The sequence below is a fragment of the Hippopotamus amphibius genome, chromosome 1 (genome assembly GCF_030028045.1).
Source record: "Hippopotamus amphibius kiboko isolate mHipAmp2 chromosome 1, mHipAmp2.hap2, whole genome shotgun sequence".
In the NCBI taxonomy this organism is placed as follows: domain Eukaryota; kingdom Metazoa; phylum Chordata; class Mammalia; order Artiodactyla; family Hippopotamidae; genus Hippopotamus; species Hippopotamus amphibius.
In genome coordinates, this window is record NC_080186.1 from 37,144,930 (window position 1) to 37,162,670 (window position 17,741).

The following is a 17,741-nucleotide window of genomic DNA, read 5'->3' on the forward strand; positions in this document are numbered from 1 at the left end:
TCCACCTTAGACGAAATGATGCTCTCTGAGTAGGAAGCAACAATTTGATTTTAGTTGCATGCCCAAGGTGAGAGTATGCTATCAACTTAAGGCAGTATCTAAGTTGATACAACCCCACCCACTTGCCTGGAACAAATGCAGTTTTCTTAGTCTTGACTTTCTAAAACATTCTAAGGACAGACAAAAGGCTGATGAAGGGATAAGATTCCACCTTCCAGGTCCCAGCTGTTCAACTGTCCAGTCTTTGCATATACAAATGAAGATAAAGGACTCCTCACAACTAGGTCTCTCAGCTGGTCACCAGATTCCACCTGCCAATCTTAGTGCTCCTTCAGTAACAGTGCAGCTGACTACAAATGGCCCTGCCACACCTAGGGGCCCACACCTCCCCAAAGCTGTTTTCTGTATAGTAGTCACAAACCAATGGCCAGGGTCCCTCAGGGACAGCAGTGATGTTTGGAACACCAAAACCATTCTAACGTGAGGTAACCAGCGACTCACGGCTCTAGGCCTTATTAGCTCTGAGAGCACAGCCTGATTTTGTTCCCTTTGCAAACTTTTTCTTATAGCAGACTCCCTTACCCCTCAGCCACGACAGAAGGGCTGCAGGAGTATGTATATGCATGTATGTGTGTGTGCATATGTATATGTTGAGGGTGCAGAATGAAATGACAGCTACTCTTGGGCAGGTACAAAACTTCTATAATACCTCCCTAGAAGACTTTAAATCAGCTCTTGGACAGAAGTTACAGTAGATGATTTATAGTTCCCATATCAATGATCAAACAGTACTATTTATATAAGCCTTGTCACGTGATGTCCTATGCTACTTGGCCCTGAGGAGTCTGCCTTGTAGTATGGCCAACTTCCTCTGAAAGCAGGTCTTTTCTAACCTGGTCACACAGCAATTTGGACAGCAAGAGAATACTACAGAGACCAGCTGACACCAAAGAGGAACTGGCAGGATGGCAGAAACTCAATCACACAGAAAGAAAATGGGTCAGAACATTATGGCCTTCGAAACCTGTACTCAAGTAAAAATCACAGAATCCTGCTGGAGGCCATGGGAGAGAACACTAAGAGACAGGCTCCCCCGCTGCCTTGAATGCTATCGCTCCTATAGGGCAAGAAGCTCTTAAGTGTCCTCATGCCATCTATTCCTGAAACACACATTCAGGAGTTGAAGCCAAGAGTGAAGGTTCTCAAGATGTATGTGATGCTGGACTCAACAATAAAGGTACCTGCTGTGAGCCAACACTGGCTTTCTAAGGACTAGCTATACATAGTAATAAGTTGTATCCTCCATGATTAAATGTTAAATTTATAAAAAATCTCCATTATTCTGAAGCTCATCAATGACTGGTTTCTTAACACAGCTTTCTTGGTAATGGAAGACAGTGTCTCAAAGAGTTGTGCAAAGAAAGCCTTCGTACCTTAGATGTGAGGTCCCGATGGAAAATGCCTTTGTAGTGAAGGTAGCTGAGGCCCACTGCTATGTCATAAGCCAGTTTCACCCTCACAGTCCAGGGCAAATGCAGGTTACTGTCTAGCAACTGTTCCAGGTTTCCAGAGTTGATATACTGCAAAACAGAAGGAAAACCCAGCTACCGTTTGTCAGGAATGTTTAGGGTGGTGGTGAAACCACTGGGGAATAAACACCTAGAAGATAGAGACTGCATTTTTTTTTTAAAGTTACTGAGGGCTTATTCTGCATCCAGGCACTATGGTAGGTGCTGCAACTTCCTTTGAGGAGATCACAATCTATTAAGGGATATAGACAAACAATATCATGTAGTAAATGCTAAAAGATGGCTTTGTACAGGTACGCCAGCACTATGTAGCACAAAGTTACTAACTCAATCTGGGCATGTCAGAGAAAGCTGCACAAAGGAAATAAGGAGTCCAAAAGATGACTTGGGGGAGCAGGAGAGAAAGTCCACACAGAGGGAGCAGCACACATAAAATTATAGGTTAAGAGCATGGTGTATTCAGGAAACTAATTTACTCAGTATGGCCAGAGTGCCTGAGAGGAGATGCTGGTGAGGCTGACATGTTTTACTAAGGTATCTGGGCTTTATGCTGTCTACGGGGATAAAAGAAGCGTTTCAAGCAAAAGAGCAATATGTTCATATTTGCTTTTTGAAGAAAAGATTACTTTAGCAATGGTGTGATAGATGGATCAGAGTGGAGAATATGGGGAAGGGAGAATAGGTTAGGAGATTATTGCAGTGATCCTGGTGAAAGAAGCATGCCTGAGATAAGGCAACAGTGGAGGCATTGGAATAGAGCAAGATGCAAGATTTAGATGGCAAAGTCAAAAAAACTTGATGAATGCCTGGATGGGGGGATAAGAGCAATGAAAAGCACCTCGGTTGATTGCAGCCTATCGGTCCCTGGGTGCCATTATTAAATATCCAGAATGTAGGGAGAGGAGTAGGTTTTTAGAAAAGGCAATGTTAAAAGATAGTGAGTTCAAGTAGGACACGTTGGGTTTAAGGGCATGTAGAGATGTCCTATACAGAGTCAGTTTGAAGTTTAGGAGCAAAGTCTGGGCTAGAGGCTAACATTTACAAAGCAATGATATTGAGCTGAAGTAGTCACTGAGGCTAAGGAATGTATGGAATTGCCCAGGGGTTAGCATGTGAGGTGGGAAACTAACAGAATCCCAAGCACTGCAACATTTAAAGGAGCAGACAGAGGGAGAAGAAGCAAGCAAGAATGTCACCACAGAAGCCAAAGGAGGAGAACATTCCAAAGAGGAAAAGACCAAAAGGATCAAAGGCTACAGATCAAGTAAGATGAGACTGAAAAGTGTCTACTGAATTTGCAACTAAGAAGTCACTGGCAACCATGGCCAGAGCAGTTTCAGCAAAGTGGTTAAGACCAAAGTGAATTGAGGAGTGAGTAGGAGATAAGGCTAAGGGGAAACTACGTGAAGGTGTGCTCTTTAAAGAAAGAAGGAAGGAAGGAAGGAAGGAAGGGAAAGAAGGAAGGAAGGAAGGGAGGAAGGAGGAAAGAAGAAAAAGAAATTTGGCTGTTCATCATTCCTACATACCGACGAAGAGCTGCTGTGCGTTTCTTTTTAAGAGCAAATAAGCCTATTTCTATAGAGATAATAATAATAACAACAATAGCAGCAGCAGCAGCTAATATTTATTTTCTTGGTGCTTGCTTTGTGCCAGGCACTGCTCTGAGAACTTTCCATTAATTGTATCATTTAATCTTCACATAACCCTAAGGCAAGTGTACTATTATTCTCATTTTACAAAAGGCATTTAGAGGTTAAGCAACTTGCTCAAGGTTACCCAATTATTAAGCAGCAGAGCCAGGGTTCAAACCCAGTCTGGCTCCAGAGCTCATGCTCAACCCCTATGTTACATTGGAGAGTTAGGGGCCATGGCATCTGGGTCAGAGAGCCTCATGCAGAACAGGGCTCAAAATTTTTTGCCAATTAAATTCACCCATTTATTCAAACCTTACATGATGTGTTGGGTTGGCCAAAAAGTTCATTTGGGTTTTTCTATAAGATGTTATGGAAAAACCTGAATGAACTTTTTGGCCAATCCAATATTATCTCCCTCCTCCTTCCAAGGGAGAAAAAGGGGCAAATTCTTCTAAGCCTAAAATTAAGCTCTTAATATCTTTTTGGAGTGAGAGTGATATTGAATTTACAAAAGACTAGGGAATCTAATGGGATAGAAGACAAGAAATCTGAATTTTAGTCCAATTCTGCCTCTTAGCCATTTTACTTTGGACAAATCAACTAATAAGGCTATCCTTCAGTTCTCCCATCTATAAAGGAGGCATGCTAATCCATGATCCATATACCTCACAATGTTAGTATAAGAAGTGAATACAAATACAGGAAAGTGCTAAGAAAAAACCGTAAGTTCCATATAATCGGAGATTTTCTGATGAGGTGACATAAGCTCCAAAAAGAACCAGCTGGGGGCAGCACGATGCAGCACTTCAGACCCTTGGATGAGGCGGAACAGGTCTAGCAAGGCAGAGAGAATGGCTAAAATTACGCCAAACTTCTCAAAAGGGAAGCCTGTTGATCTGCTTCATCTTGCTTGATAATCCATCTCTGGAAATCTCAAAATGAGGCATGACGACGATATCAGCATAGTGCCTTCGTCTCTTCACTCTAGCTGAATCTGTTCACGGTTCACATCTGAGGTGCCCATTTGCTAAAAAGAAACTGAACTTACAAATTCCAAGCTATATGGGGGCAATGAAGCTGACAGCTAATCATGCAGACAAATTTCTTTAGCTCTGAGAGTGAAAAAGATATGAAGATGTTGTGGTTCACTTCTTTGGCATGGTGACAGTGTGACGTGAAAGGCCTGACTTCAGGAGTCACTCAGGGTTCCCACTGAGGGCCAGGCAGAAAAGACTGGTGAAAAGCCTGTGTGTGCACTCTCTGTGGGCCAGGCCAAGGCAGGACTCTTGATTCTGGTTCAGAGAAACACATGTTTATTACTCTGTCCAGCCATGTCTCTGAAAGCCTGAGAAATCCACAGACCAAGCCACAGGGTGGAGAGCAGAGGAGAGAGGTGAGACAAGGGGAGGGATCACACTGGCTAGTAGGCTCTGACTTTTCCAGGCAAGATGGAAAAAGCACAAACCAGGACCAGAGAGGCAAACCAAATGGAATTTAGTGTTACAACCCATTTCTCTTGTCTGCCTTCGGTGAATACTTTGGTGGGGCTGATAAGCCTCTGGGGCCTCAGAAACCACAACTTCTCAATGTCTCAAGACCTTTGCATGTATGAGGAAAGGAAGTTTGAGATCTGCCAAGAAGGAAGATTTCTAAATTGCTCCACACTCTGTGTGCCCATTAGTTGGAACCACTTCCCCATAAGCAACTCCCTGTGCAGCTGGTGTGTCCTCTGAACAAATCCCTCTGTGGGAAGCAGAGGCAAGAACAGCTGTTCCAGCACATTCAGCTTTCTGGGTTGGGGATAACAGCTGCTTTGCTTTCATTTTCTTCCAGGCCACTCCCTTGGGAGCTCTACCAAAACAACCTAACGCACTGGCAACACATTCAAATACCTACTAGAGAGAGATTTTACAATTTTTATTGTTGTTTTTTTAAACTTTCAAGATCAAGAAACTATAATATCAGCCAATCAAATGTGATGTAGGTACTTCAGTACCTCTAACTGACTGTTCCCCAGCTTTACCTACACCAAAATTTGCCTCTCCTCCTCATGGTCTAATAAAATGTTAGAGTTTCTGCCATCTCATTTGTGTTTGATACTTGATTTCATTAAATATTCTTTTCTTAGAAGGCACTCAATAAAGAAATGTGTTGGTGTAAACAATATTACTATGTATGCAAGAGATCATATGCCAACACCCTAGAAAATCATCAAAGGGACAGGTAAGTGGACACTCAGTTCTCCACTCAGGAATATCAATTCAGGGAATTCCCTGGTGGTCCAGTGGTTAGGACTCGGCGCTTTTATTGCCATGGGCCCTGGTCGGGGAAGTAAGATCCCATAAGCCGCGCAGTGCAGCCAAAAAAAAAAAGAGTAATATCAATTCAGGCTATTTCTACAAAGATTTATTGAGCGCTCCTCCCCTTCCCGCCACCTCCATATGAGAGTAAGAACCTGTCCATTTACATCAATATTATATCCCCCAGTGATTATAAGAGTCCCATCCACACGGTAAATGTGGGTATGTAAACACTCAGTTTACAACTTGAAGTTCAATGAAAGACACATAGGTAAGTAAATAATACTAATAACCCTTTAGCAGAGGTAAATACTTGGGGTATGAAAGTAGATACTGAAGAGTTTAGAAAGTTTCAGAGAAAAAGTAACATCTGAGTTGGATCTTAAAAGATAGTTAAGAATTGTCTAGGCTGACAGCATGGTTCTTCCCATATATGCCCTACAGGTGTTGATGGTACCACTCAGACACAGACACATAAACATGCCCATACAAAGAATATTCTGGAGCAGGACTAGGCAATACTTACCTCTCCCTGAAGTAACATTCACTACACCCAGGGCTCCTGTTCTCAGTTCTTGCTGATTCTAATCATAACCTCACCCAATCATAACCAGTCAGAAGAGCAAGACAAAATGGTTACCGTTTTTTTTTTAACTTTGAATTATCAATGTACTGATACCTGTAATCAAACCAACTTATCTATGAACAGTGGTTCAAAAGCATATTCAGAGAGGCTCTGAAGGAAACATCAACTGTAAGAATTATTATTCCTTTTTGAAAAATCTACCCTAATAGCCTAGAGCTAGGGCACTTACTGAAGGCAGATAAAAGTGCTGTTATGCAACTAACAGAGATCATTTGTTGCCACCTAATTAGCAGGGTTGTCCTGAGGAAGATCTATCCACCTCTCTATCCATCCACCTACACAAACACTGAAAACCTACTACGTGAAAACATAAAACTAAGTGGGGCCAGTCCCTGCCCATAGTTCACAGTCTAGTCTGGTGAAGTTCACAGTCCAGTAGAGATGACATATAATCAACTAACAAGTTTTTTTCACACAGGACAATGATCAGATATGCTTCACAGAAATATCTTTCTAACAGTAATGTAAAAACTGTATGGAAAAGTTAGGAATTAGGGCTGGGAGAACATTTAGGAGGCTTCTGGAATCATCCAGGTGAGAAGTAAGAAAGGCCTGAAAAAGACAATGACAGCAAGAATGGAAAGGAAGTTAATATCTGGAGACATCTCCGAGGTAGAACCAATATGATTTGGTGTCTAATCAAAGGCAGGGAATAATTAAAAGAGATAAAATATACAAAGTATGTCTAGCACAGTGCTTAGCTCACAGTACACAAATCATTCTTCCCACTACCAATATCTTATCATCATCATCCCTCCCCTAGGTTACTCCATTAGTTTTCTTGCTTTTTTCTTTTTTAATTTTACTTATTTTATTTATTTTTTGGCTGCATTGGGTCTCCCTTGCTGTGTGTGGGCTTTTTCTAGTTGCGGTGAGAAGGGGCTACTCTTCGTTGTGGTGCACAGGCTTCTTATTGTGGTGGCTTCTCTTATTGTGGAGTACAGGCTCTAGGCACATGGGCTCAGTAGTTGTGGCTCACAGGCTTAGTTACTCCGTGGCATGTGGGATCTTCCTGGACCAGGGATCGAACCCATGTCCCCTGCATTGGCAGGCATATTCTTAACCACTGTGCCACCAGGGAAGTCCCCATTAGCTTTCTTTTTTTTTTTAATTAATTAATTAATTTATTGGCTGTGTTGGGTCTTCGCTGCTGCATACGAGCTTTGTCTAGTTGCAGTGAGCGGCAGCTACTCTTCCTTGTGGTGCGCAGGCTCCTCGTTGCTGTGGCTTCTCTTATTGCAGAGCACAGGCTCTAGGCACGTGGGCTTCAGTAGTTGCAGCACACGGGCTCAACAGTTGTGGCTCATGGGCTCTAAAGCACAGGCTCAATAGCTGTGGCGCACAGGCTCAGTTGCTCCGCGGCATGCAGGATCTTCCTGGAGCAGGGATCGAACCCATGTCCCCTGCATTGGCAGGTAGATTCTTAACCACTGCGTCATCTAGAAAGTCCCCCATTAGCTTTCTAACTAGTCTTCTTTTCCCGTTCTTACATCTTGAACAGACTTAGCCTTCATTCCAATCCATTTCCTTAATACAGCCAAGATTAACGTTGTAAAATGCCAACCTGAAGCCATTCCCCTGTGAAAATTATTCACTGATGCCCTATTACTCTTAGGATAAAATCCACAATCCTTAGCATGGCATACAAAGCCTTTCACTCCTGCTTATAAGGCTCTGACCCCTGCTTACTTGCACATTTGTGCACATTGCTGGTCCCTTTACCTGGAATAGCTTCCCCAACATAGGCCTGGATAATCACCCAGTTCTGTTTTCTGGAAACCCATATGTAGGGTTGGGAGTAAGAAAGACAGTTTATGTAAAAGGAACACAAAGATAAAGTGCAGAGATTAGTAGTTACTCCTTTTTGTTTTCTTTCTCTGCATAAAGTATAAGTAGGGGAGAAGGGATGAAGCTAAAAAGTGAAGCTGGGCAGTAACAGTATAGTGATGAAGCCCACATACTCCAGAGTTAGACTGCCTAGGATTGAATCTCACCTCTGAAGAGCTGTGTGACCCTAGGTTGGCTACTCTTTAACATTCATCTATAAAATGGGAATAATAATAGAACCTAACTCATAGAGTTAATAAAGATTCAATGAATTGATGTGTAAAATGCTTAGAACAATATCAAAGGAAGTTTTCAACATGTTAATTGTTATTATTGCTATTATTATTATATTTATTATTAGTGTAGAAGTTCTGGAACACCAAGATGATACATCTGTAGTTAATTTAGCAGATCATGGGGACCACTAAAGGTTTATAGGTAAAAGTATAATATAATCTATTGTATGTTGAATTATGTCTCCCAAAAAGATATGCTCAATTCCTAACACCTGGTATCTGTGATTGTGACCTTATTTGAAAATAAGGTCTTTGCAGATGTAATCAAGTAAGATGAGGTCCTATTGGAGTAAGGTGGATCATTAATGCAATATCTTTACAAAAAGAGGAGAGGAGACACAGACATACAAGGAGAATGTCACATAACAATGGAGGCAACGATTTGGGTGATGCATCTATAACTCAAGGAACACCAAGAGAAATTAGGAAGAGGCAAGGCAGGATCTTCCCCTAGAGCCTTCAGAGAGAGTAAGACCCTGCTAACACACTGATTTCAGACTTCTAGCTTTCAGAACTATGACAGAACAAATTTCTGTCATTATAAGCCACTTGCATTGTGGTGCTTTGTTATGGCAGCCCTGGAAAACTAATACATGACCAAAACTACATTTTAGAAAGCTCATGGTGTTAGCAGGATAGAGGAGGAACTAGAGGGAGGTTTGAAGGGTCCTGCATCAGTCCAGATGAGAGACAACCAAACGCCTGACTTCGAGTGCTATTAGAGGCATGAAAAAGTGGGCTGGAATTAGAATAAGCAGAGGTAGAATTTAAAGGATTTAGCAACTGACTGGTAGATATGAGAAGTGAGGGAAAAGAGTCAAAGGCAACTCAGAGATTCCAAACAGAGGTTTTGAGAGAAACAATGGGAAGAGATCCTACAATCTCATCTACCAAAAGTAAGTCAGAAGCCCATCAGAAACCAGGATCAATACCAAAGAGCCAAATCAGTGGCTTGTCAAACCTCTGTTCTTTGGACGGGCCCTCTGCAGAGGAGGGCCTGGGCCCCGACCTAGTTTTCCCTGAAGCCCAACAATGCCATCGTGCTGGCCACTGTATGTCTGTTGGTTGGCTCTAAACACAAAGGCTAGCAGACATCCCGTCCTGCTGGCTTGGTTTAAAGAAGAAAAGAAAGCTTTGTTACTGCCCTGGGTAATTCCAGGACAGGCATCCCAAGAGCGTCCTGTGGGAGGCTCAGGCTCCAAAGGAGCCTCCTGTTCTCAGCTCGAGGTTCCACAGCCACTGCATGTGCACATCCACATATCTGCCAAGGCCCACGTTAGCCACAGTTCAGCCTCCATGCCAGGAGATCCACCGGGACCTGCCTGACTCAGTCAGTAGTAATGAACTGATTTCAAAGAGAAAGGGAACCCCAAATATATTTCAGAATAGTTAAATGTTTTACTCTCTCTGCCTTCACATGTGCTTATCTCCTGTCCAGAATACTCTTCTTCCCCTTCACAGCTTTGTTAATTCTTATTCATCCTTCTAAACCCAGCTCGAGTCTCTTATTTTGGAAAGCATTTCCTGATATTCCAGCCCATACATTGTGCCACTTCAGCCCCCTGTATGTATTTCTACTATTGCTGATCACATTGTACTATAACCTTAGCGGCAGGGACCAGGTCTCTTTCAACGTTGTAAGCCCAGTATCCAATGACGTAAACAATAAATTGTTGGATTAATAAATGAATGATTAAGTATATGTAAATAAATAGAGGCAGGTTTTGTTTTTTGTTTTTTTTTTAGAGACAGGTTTTAAGTTTCCTCTCTTATTTGAAGCCCTCCAATTCTGTCATTAATGTAATTTAAGATCAAAAAGAGAAATGTGCTTTTAGAGGAATTTTCTGATGCATATCATGCAAAACAAACATTAATAATACTTACTATATGGCAGATACTATGGTAGCAATGAATATAATGCAAAATACAAAACAGTGTGTTTGGCCACTAAGTGATACGAAATTCTGAGGATCCTTTGACCACTCTATCAGCAGTTTCCTTAAAATGGTCAGAATCACATGGATTTGAAAAATATATCTAAGATCTCCTTTTGAAAATTATAGAGGGTATTTCTTTCATGAGTAGCTGAAAGCCAAGAAGAAGAGGCCATAAAGATACCACACCCTTTCCTCACACTTCCCACAGACACTTAGTATAACCCATTCACCACTTTAAGAACACGTTTGTTTAATGCACCTGAAGTAGCATGAGTGTTTCTCTATGCACATAAACTACCATAAACAACAAAATGACTGTTTACCCACAAGATTCGAAAAAGTATGACTAAGCTTTTCCCACAGATTTTTAACTCTTACAGTAAACACCTCACAATCAAAATCAAATTTGTTTAAACATTAAAAGATAAATCTGTAAAACAAATCTTCTCCAAGAAATGAAATAAGATAACAATAAGACAATGTTCTTCGCCCCATAAAACTCTACTAGCAATCAATGGTCTCAGGTATCGTTTGAGATCAGTCCAGAGCTCCTGACTACTCCATCCAGTCTGCTTTCCTATCCCCAAATCCATAATATCTCTGCCAGCAACATGGCTATTAAGGCCATGTTTAAAAGCATTCTTCCCTTCAGCTTGCTATCCCACATCTTCTACAACCCCACAGTCTCCAGCTTCAGACAGGAACCTCAGACATTCACCTGGTGATTGGGCTCAGAGTGAACAAAGCAATCTGTTAAGGAAGACAACACACCCTGCCTCCCCTTACCACATCTCAGGAGTAAGGGCTTGACAGTGGACAAAATGAAAATGGAAACCAAAAGAGGTTAAGTTTCTAATTAAGGTGGTTTATATCAAAGGATACTCTGTCCTCAAATGAGCCAATCGTTTCTTCTACCTCTCTGCCCATATCAACACACTACTTGGCCTCTGGATAAGGAAGAAGTAAAGTGAAAGAGGCAAACTATAAGCTCAAATGGTATCTAGTGGCAAACAGTAGGCAGAAGGGTAGAAAGGGAGGAAAGGTTTCCAGTTTGCTATGTGGAAGACAGCTTCCCAACGCAATATTCACTCTAAGTGCAGGCAGAAACCTCCTCTGAAGGCTAAGGGTCAAATAGGTAACTAATTACCTGCAAGTTCACAAAAATTCACAAAGACTAGTTGGAATTATCAAAGGAAGGGATGGGAACAGAGGACTCAGCCAGTTCTGGTTCTACTGCAGAAAAAACAGATTTGAGGTCTGGTGTATATATAAGTATCTACAGCCATAAGGAAAAAGAGAGAGCCTTTCTTTGATTTCAGACCATCTCAAGTTTCAGAATGATGTGCCCTCTGTAAGAGAGAGTAAGGAACTCACTGGCCGCCCAGTGTGTTAGGACTCTGTGCTTTCACGGCAGGGGGCATGGATTCAATCCCTGGTTGAGGAACTAAAATCCCACATGCCGCACAGCAGAAAAAAAAAAGGTGTGTGTTAGGTGTGGGGGGCGTGGGGGGGAGTAAATGAGAAAAATCAGATAATTAATCTTGAGTGAAGTTAAGTCTAGGTTTATTTTACCAACATGTTCCAAATTATTTTTCCTCTATCAGCCGCTGGACTCTCCGGGAAGCAGCTAATGCCGGTCTAAGGCCAACTCTTAATTCAAACAAAGCAGTAGATCTGGATATCATATCATTCAGAAGAGTTCTGGGGATGCTAAATTCTAAAACATTTTTCTAAATGACTAAAAGTAGAGAATGACCATAGCATTGAATTCTGAAACTCTTGCCAAATAAATTCAGAAGGTCCTAACACACAATTAACCTCATTTCTTGAGTTCAATGAGAAGAGGTTCAATGCCATTCCTAGATCAGTGTCTGGCAGAAGCCCCAATAAATACTAATTGAATTAATGAACTAATTAAGTGTCCCTAACCATCTATCGACATATAGAAATCCCTTCTACACTCTCCATGAATCAGCTCTTATTAGCTACCTCAGTCTTCAGAACTTAGACTAGAAATGTCTTGTTCAAGGAAGGGCTTTAAGATGCAGTGATGTGTTATCCCTGAAAAGCTCAAAGACTGAGTCAGGTCTTCAGTAGTGAAGAGACTATGCCAATTAAAGAGTTAGGTTAAAAAAAAAAAAAATTCCCAGGTAATACACACACAGCTGAGGAAGTATTCCAGCAGCACTCTCCAAGTTTTCTACATCTCAGTAAATGAAACAACCACCCACCTAGAAAATGGGCATCATTTGATTCCTCACTCTTCTTTCTTATCAAAGTCACAAGACTTGTGTTTCTATTTCTAAAATAGATCTTTAAAAATCTTCACAGGTACCATCCCAGTTCAAGCTACCCACATCTCTCATATAATCTATAAGTTTCTCCTCACTGGTCTCATTGACCTCATTTTTATCCCTCCTTAATCTATTCTCCAGAGCAGCCAAAGCAATCCTTCAATTTCTTTCTGCTATATTTAAAGTAAAATTCAAAATCCTCACTATGAATTGTAAGGCGCTGTATGATCCAGCCTCTTTCTGTCTCTCAAATTTTTAATCTTTTTCTCCCTAATCTTCATGAATATCTCCTTATCTTTTAGATGTTCTCAGAAAAGTATTTCTATGACCTTATGTACAGGATAAGTTAGTCAGTATCAACATATATACACTGTCCTTACTTACCTCATGGATGGATCAACAATTTTTTTTTTTAACCTAGTACTTGAACCATCTGGTTTGGAGATACACCCAGCCTCAGGTCCTCAAGATAAGAAACCTTATCTCTTTTTTTAAAAATTTATTTATTTATTGGCTGTGTTGGGTCTTCCTTGCCGCATGGGGGTGGGGGGATACCCTTCATTGGGGTGCATGGTGGTGGCTTCTCTTGTTGCGGAGCATGGGCTCTAGGTGCTCAGGTTTCAGCAGTTACAGCACATGGGCTCAGCAGCTGTGGCACACAGGCCCTAGAAAGCAAGGGCTTCAGTAGTTGCGGTGCATGGGCTTAGTTGCTCCGTGGCATGTGGGATCTTCCCAGACCAGAGATCAAACCTGTGTCCCCTGCATTGGCAGGCGGATTCTTAACCACCGTGCCACCAGGGAAGTCCCGGATCAACAATTTTTTCAAAGGTACATACTCATGAGAAAAACAATGCCCAAGGGTATGGAATAACAATATAATAGACCTGAAAGGCAGTCCATTCTAAGCCCCACATCATACAATTGAAGTCCTTCTATAACATCTTTGCCAAGGGTCCAAAGTAATTCATATTAGCTTTATGAAGAGAATAAGTTAGGGAAGAGAATAATCACACTAAAACACAACCGTGCTCCTTAATTGTGGTGCCCTGTAACCAACACTCCAACCTTCCAACATCTAAGAATGTGGTCTTAGCTTCCTGAGCTTCATATAAAGGCAGTGCCTGAGGAAGTCTGCTACTTCCTCCACCAACCCCAAGCTCTTCAGTGATCTGCTACCCATTTGCTGTTAGTGGTAAACAAAACAGAACATGGTCCCAGTCCTACTGGAACTGACCTATGGGAGAGAGGCAATAAACAAATATTTAAATAAATGAAGAATTATATGTTATAAGATGTGCTACAATAAAAAGGGAAAGAGTGCTATCAGAGAATAATAATCTAAATAACGATCTAGATGGAGGGAGATCATTAGGAAAAGCCACTATAATGAAGTGAAAATTTAAACTAAGACTTGAAAATTGAGTTCAGTAGTTAGAAACAGGAGAAGAGCTTTTCAGGTATCAATTAATTTAATTATACACTTTTTATATAAAACAGCAGTAATAACAGCTATATCTTACAGGGTTGTCATAGGATGAAAAAAGAAAATGTATGCAAAACTTTACATTCCAGAAATATTAGCTATTTCTTTAATGAGCATGAATGATTTTATAATGAGAAAAAAGTTATTTTTTTTAAAAAGTGTCCCTGATACTGCCAAGTACAATAAGTTAGTGGTTAAAAAAATGAAATATTTTCTCATCCAAACACCTTAGTTGACTTAAAGATTTAAAGTAAGTTACATGTCTGTTGTTTTATTTGTAAGTCCAGTGCTCAGTTCTGTTCCTTCTGGGTGTACCAGAAAAACATATTTGACTGACTAGCTAATCTGGGTAGAAAAGAAGTTGTTGAGCAAATTAGTTACAGCGGAAAAGGATGACTATGCAAGAGGTCTTACAATTGAGCAATGTAAGAGGCCATTTAGAAAGCATTCCATTCTTGAGGCAAGAATTCCAGCCATTCATATAGGTACTAAGATGCACTGGAAAATTTACCTCAACTTCACTTCTTGGATGACATAAAATGTTTGCTGTTTGCTTCCTTTCCCCCCTATTCAATCATCCAGCCAATATCTATAAAAGTCTCTCCTAAACACATGATTGGGAGACTAGGAGTATACAGATGAGTAAGACACTATCCCTGCCATTATATAATAACCAGCAAGTGGTTTTACAAAGCAGTTTCACGGTTTCCTCACATGAACCTTGCAAGATCTTGGAACATTCTTGTCATCCTTTTCTTATGAATGAGGGAATCAAGCCCAGAGAATTTAAATAACTTGCCTATGCTTATTCAGCTAGAATAATATGGTGGAGCCTGGATTTGCACCAAAGTCTTTGACCCTGAAGCCTGGGTTCCAACTCTACTCTAGGAGCTTACAATTGTGCAGGGAAACTAAAGCAAAAATAACTTTAATACATGGTGAAATGTGTAATAAGAGAGGTACCAAAAAAACTATAAGAAAAGAAGATCAATGGAGGGAAACATTTTAACTACATAAGCTAGAGGTAGGGAGGTGTAACAGTGGCAGAGACAGAATCAGGAAAGACTTCATGCAGAAATAAGTGGATTTTGAGCCAAGTCTTGAAGGGAGGGAAGATTTCTATAGGATAAAGCGAAACAGTGTATTCCGGGCTTAAGAAATAATATGAATAAGGAGGCAGGAAAACACACACTGTGTTTAGTAAATATATAAAACCCAGTTTGCCTGCCTTACAGAGTACTTGTTAAAGAGGAGGAGAACTAGAAGAAAAAAGGCAGGATGATGCTAGAGTACAGAGAATTGGATAACAGGCTAAGAGTTTGTCCTGAGTCCCATGTTTTAACCCTAGCTGTGCACCAAAATAACCTATGGCACTTTATTAATTTATTTTTTTTGATTTTTATTTATTTGGCTGCACCGAGTCTTAGTTGCAGCATGCAAACTCTTAGTTGTGGCATGCAGAAGCTGGTTCCCTGACCAGAGATCCAATCCGGGCTCCCTGCATTGGGAGCATGGAGTCTTAGCCCCTGGACCACAAGGAAGTCCATTCATTCATTCATTCATTCATTCATTCATTTATCTTTTAAGCTCTTTATTGGAATATAATTGCTTTACACTCTTGTACCAGCTTTTGAGGTACGTACACCAAAGTGAATCAGCTGTGTTTATACATATATCCCCATATCCCCTCCCTCCTGCGACTTCCTCCCGCTCTCCCTGTCCTGGCCCTCTAAGGCATCACCCATCATCGACTTGATCTCCCTTTGTTATACAGCAATTTCCCACTAGCTATCTATTTTACAGTTGGTAGTGTATATATGTCTGTGCTACTCTCTCACTTCGTTCCAGATGCCCCTTTGCCCCCTGCCCCCCGAATCCCGTGTACTCCAGTCCATTCTCTGCATCTGCATCCTTATTCTTGCCCTGTCACTGGGTTCATCACTACCATTTTTTTTTTTTTAGATTCCGTATATATGAGTTAGCATACAGTATTTGTTTTTCTCTTCCTGGCTTACTTCACTCTGTATGACAGATTCTAGGTCTATCCACCTCATTACATATAGCTCCATTTCATTCCTTTTTATGGCTGAGTAATATTCCATTGTATATATATGCCACATCTTCTTTATCCATTCATCTGTTGATGGGCATTTAGGTTGCTCCCCTGTCCTGGCTATTGTAAATAGTGCTGCAATGAACATTATGGTACATGTTTCTTTTGGGATTATGCTTTTCTCTGGGTATATGCCCAGTAGTGTGATTACTGGATCACATGGTAGTTCTGTTTTCAGATATTTAAGGAACCTCCAAACTGTTTTCCATAGTCGCTGTACCAAATTACTTTCCCACCAACAGTGCAGGAGGGTTCCCTTTTCACCACACTCTCTCCAACATTTATTGTTTCTAGATATTTTGATGATGGCCATTCTGACCAGTGTGAGGTGATACCTCATTGCGGCTCTGACTTACATTTCTCTAATGATTAGTGATGTTCAGCATCTTTTCATGTGTTTGTTGGCCATCTGTATGTCTTCTTTGGAGAAATGCTATTTAGGTCTTCCACCCATTTGTGGACTGGGTTATTTGCTTTTTTGGTATTAAGCTGCATGAGCTGCTTGTATATTTTGGAGATTAATCCTTCATCAATTTCTTCATTGGCAAGTATTTTCTCCCATTCTGAGGGTTGCCTTCTTGTCTTGTTTATGGTTTCTTCCGCTGTGCAAAAGCTTTTAAGTCTCATTAGATCCCATTTGTTTATTCTTGATTTTATTTCCATGATTCTAGGAGGTGGGTCAAAAAGGATCTTGCTTTGGGGCTACCTAGTGGCGCAGTGGTTGAGAATCCACCTGCCAATGCAGGGGACACGGGTTTGATCCCTGCTCCAGGAAGATCCCACATGCCGTGGAGCAACAAAGCCCGTGTGACACAACTACTGAGGCTGCGCTTTAGAGCCCATGAGCCACAACTATTGAGCCCATGTGCTGCAACTACGGAAGCCCATGCACCTGGAGCCCGTGCTCTGCAACAAGAGAAGCCACAGCAATGAGGAGCCTGAGCACCACAACGAAGAGTAGCCCCCACTCACCGCAACTAAAAAGAAAGCCCACGCACAGCAAAAAAGACCCAACACAGCCAATTAAATAAATTAATAAATTAATTAATTTTAAAAAAAGGATCTTGCTTTGATGTATGTCATAAGAGTGTTCTGCCTATGTTTTCCTCTAGGAGTTTTATAGTGTCTGGCCTTACATTTAGGTCTTTAATTCATTTTGAGTTTATTTCTGTGTATGGTGTTAGAAAGAGTTCTAATTTCATTCTTTTACATGTTGCTGTCCAGTTTCCCAGCACCACTTATTGAAGAGGCTGTCTTTTTTCCATTGTATATTCGTGCCTCCTTTGTCAAAGATAAGGTGCCCATATGTGCTTGGGTTTACCTCTGGGCTCTCTATTCTGTCCCATTGATCTTCCTTTCTATTTTTGTGCCAGTACCATACTGTCTGGATCACTGTGGCCTTGTAGTATAGTTTGAAGTCAGGAAGCCTAATTCCACCAACTCCATTTTTCCTTCTCAAGATTGCTTTAGCTATTCAGGGTCTTTTGCATTTCCATACAAATCGTAAAATTTCCTGTTCTAGTTCTGTAAAAGAGGCCATTGGTAATTTGATAGGGATTGCACTGAATCTGTAGATTGTTTTGGGTAGTACAGTCATTTTCGCAATGTTGATTCTTCCATTCCAAGAACATGGTATGTCTTTCCATCTGTTTGTATCATCTTTGATTTCTTTCATCAGTGTC

The 17,741-nt window shown here is 41.0% G+C and overlaps 1 protein-coding gene across 4 annotated transcripts in view; it reads right to left on the reverse strand.

Annotated features, from left to right (window-relative positions):
* TESK2 (testis associated actin remodelling kinase 2) overlaps positions 1–17,741 on the reverse strand; it is a 131,003-nt gene that overhangs the window by 12,256 nt on the left and 101,006 nt on the right. For 2 of the 4 annotated variants that reach the window (XM_057709005.1, XM_057708996.1), the window contains one exon: positions 1,434–1,580. The exons of the other annotated variants lie outside the window; for them this stretch is intronic. In XM_057709005.1, the coding sequence (XP_057564988.1) occupies positions 1,434–1,580 (147 nt within the window). The remainder of the gene's footprint in view (positions 1–1,433; positions 1,581–17,741) is intronic. 4 annotated transcript variants of the gene reach the window in all.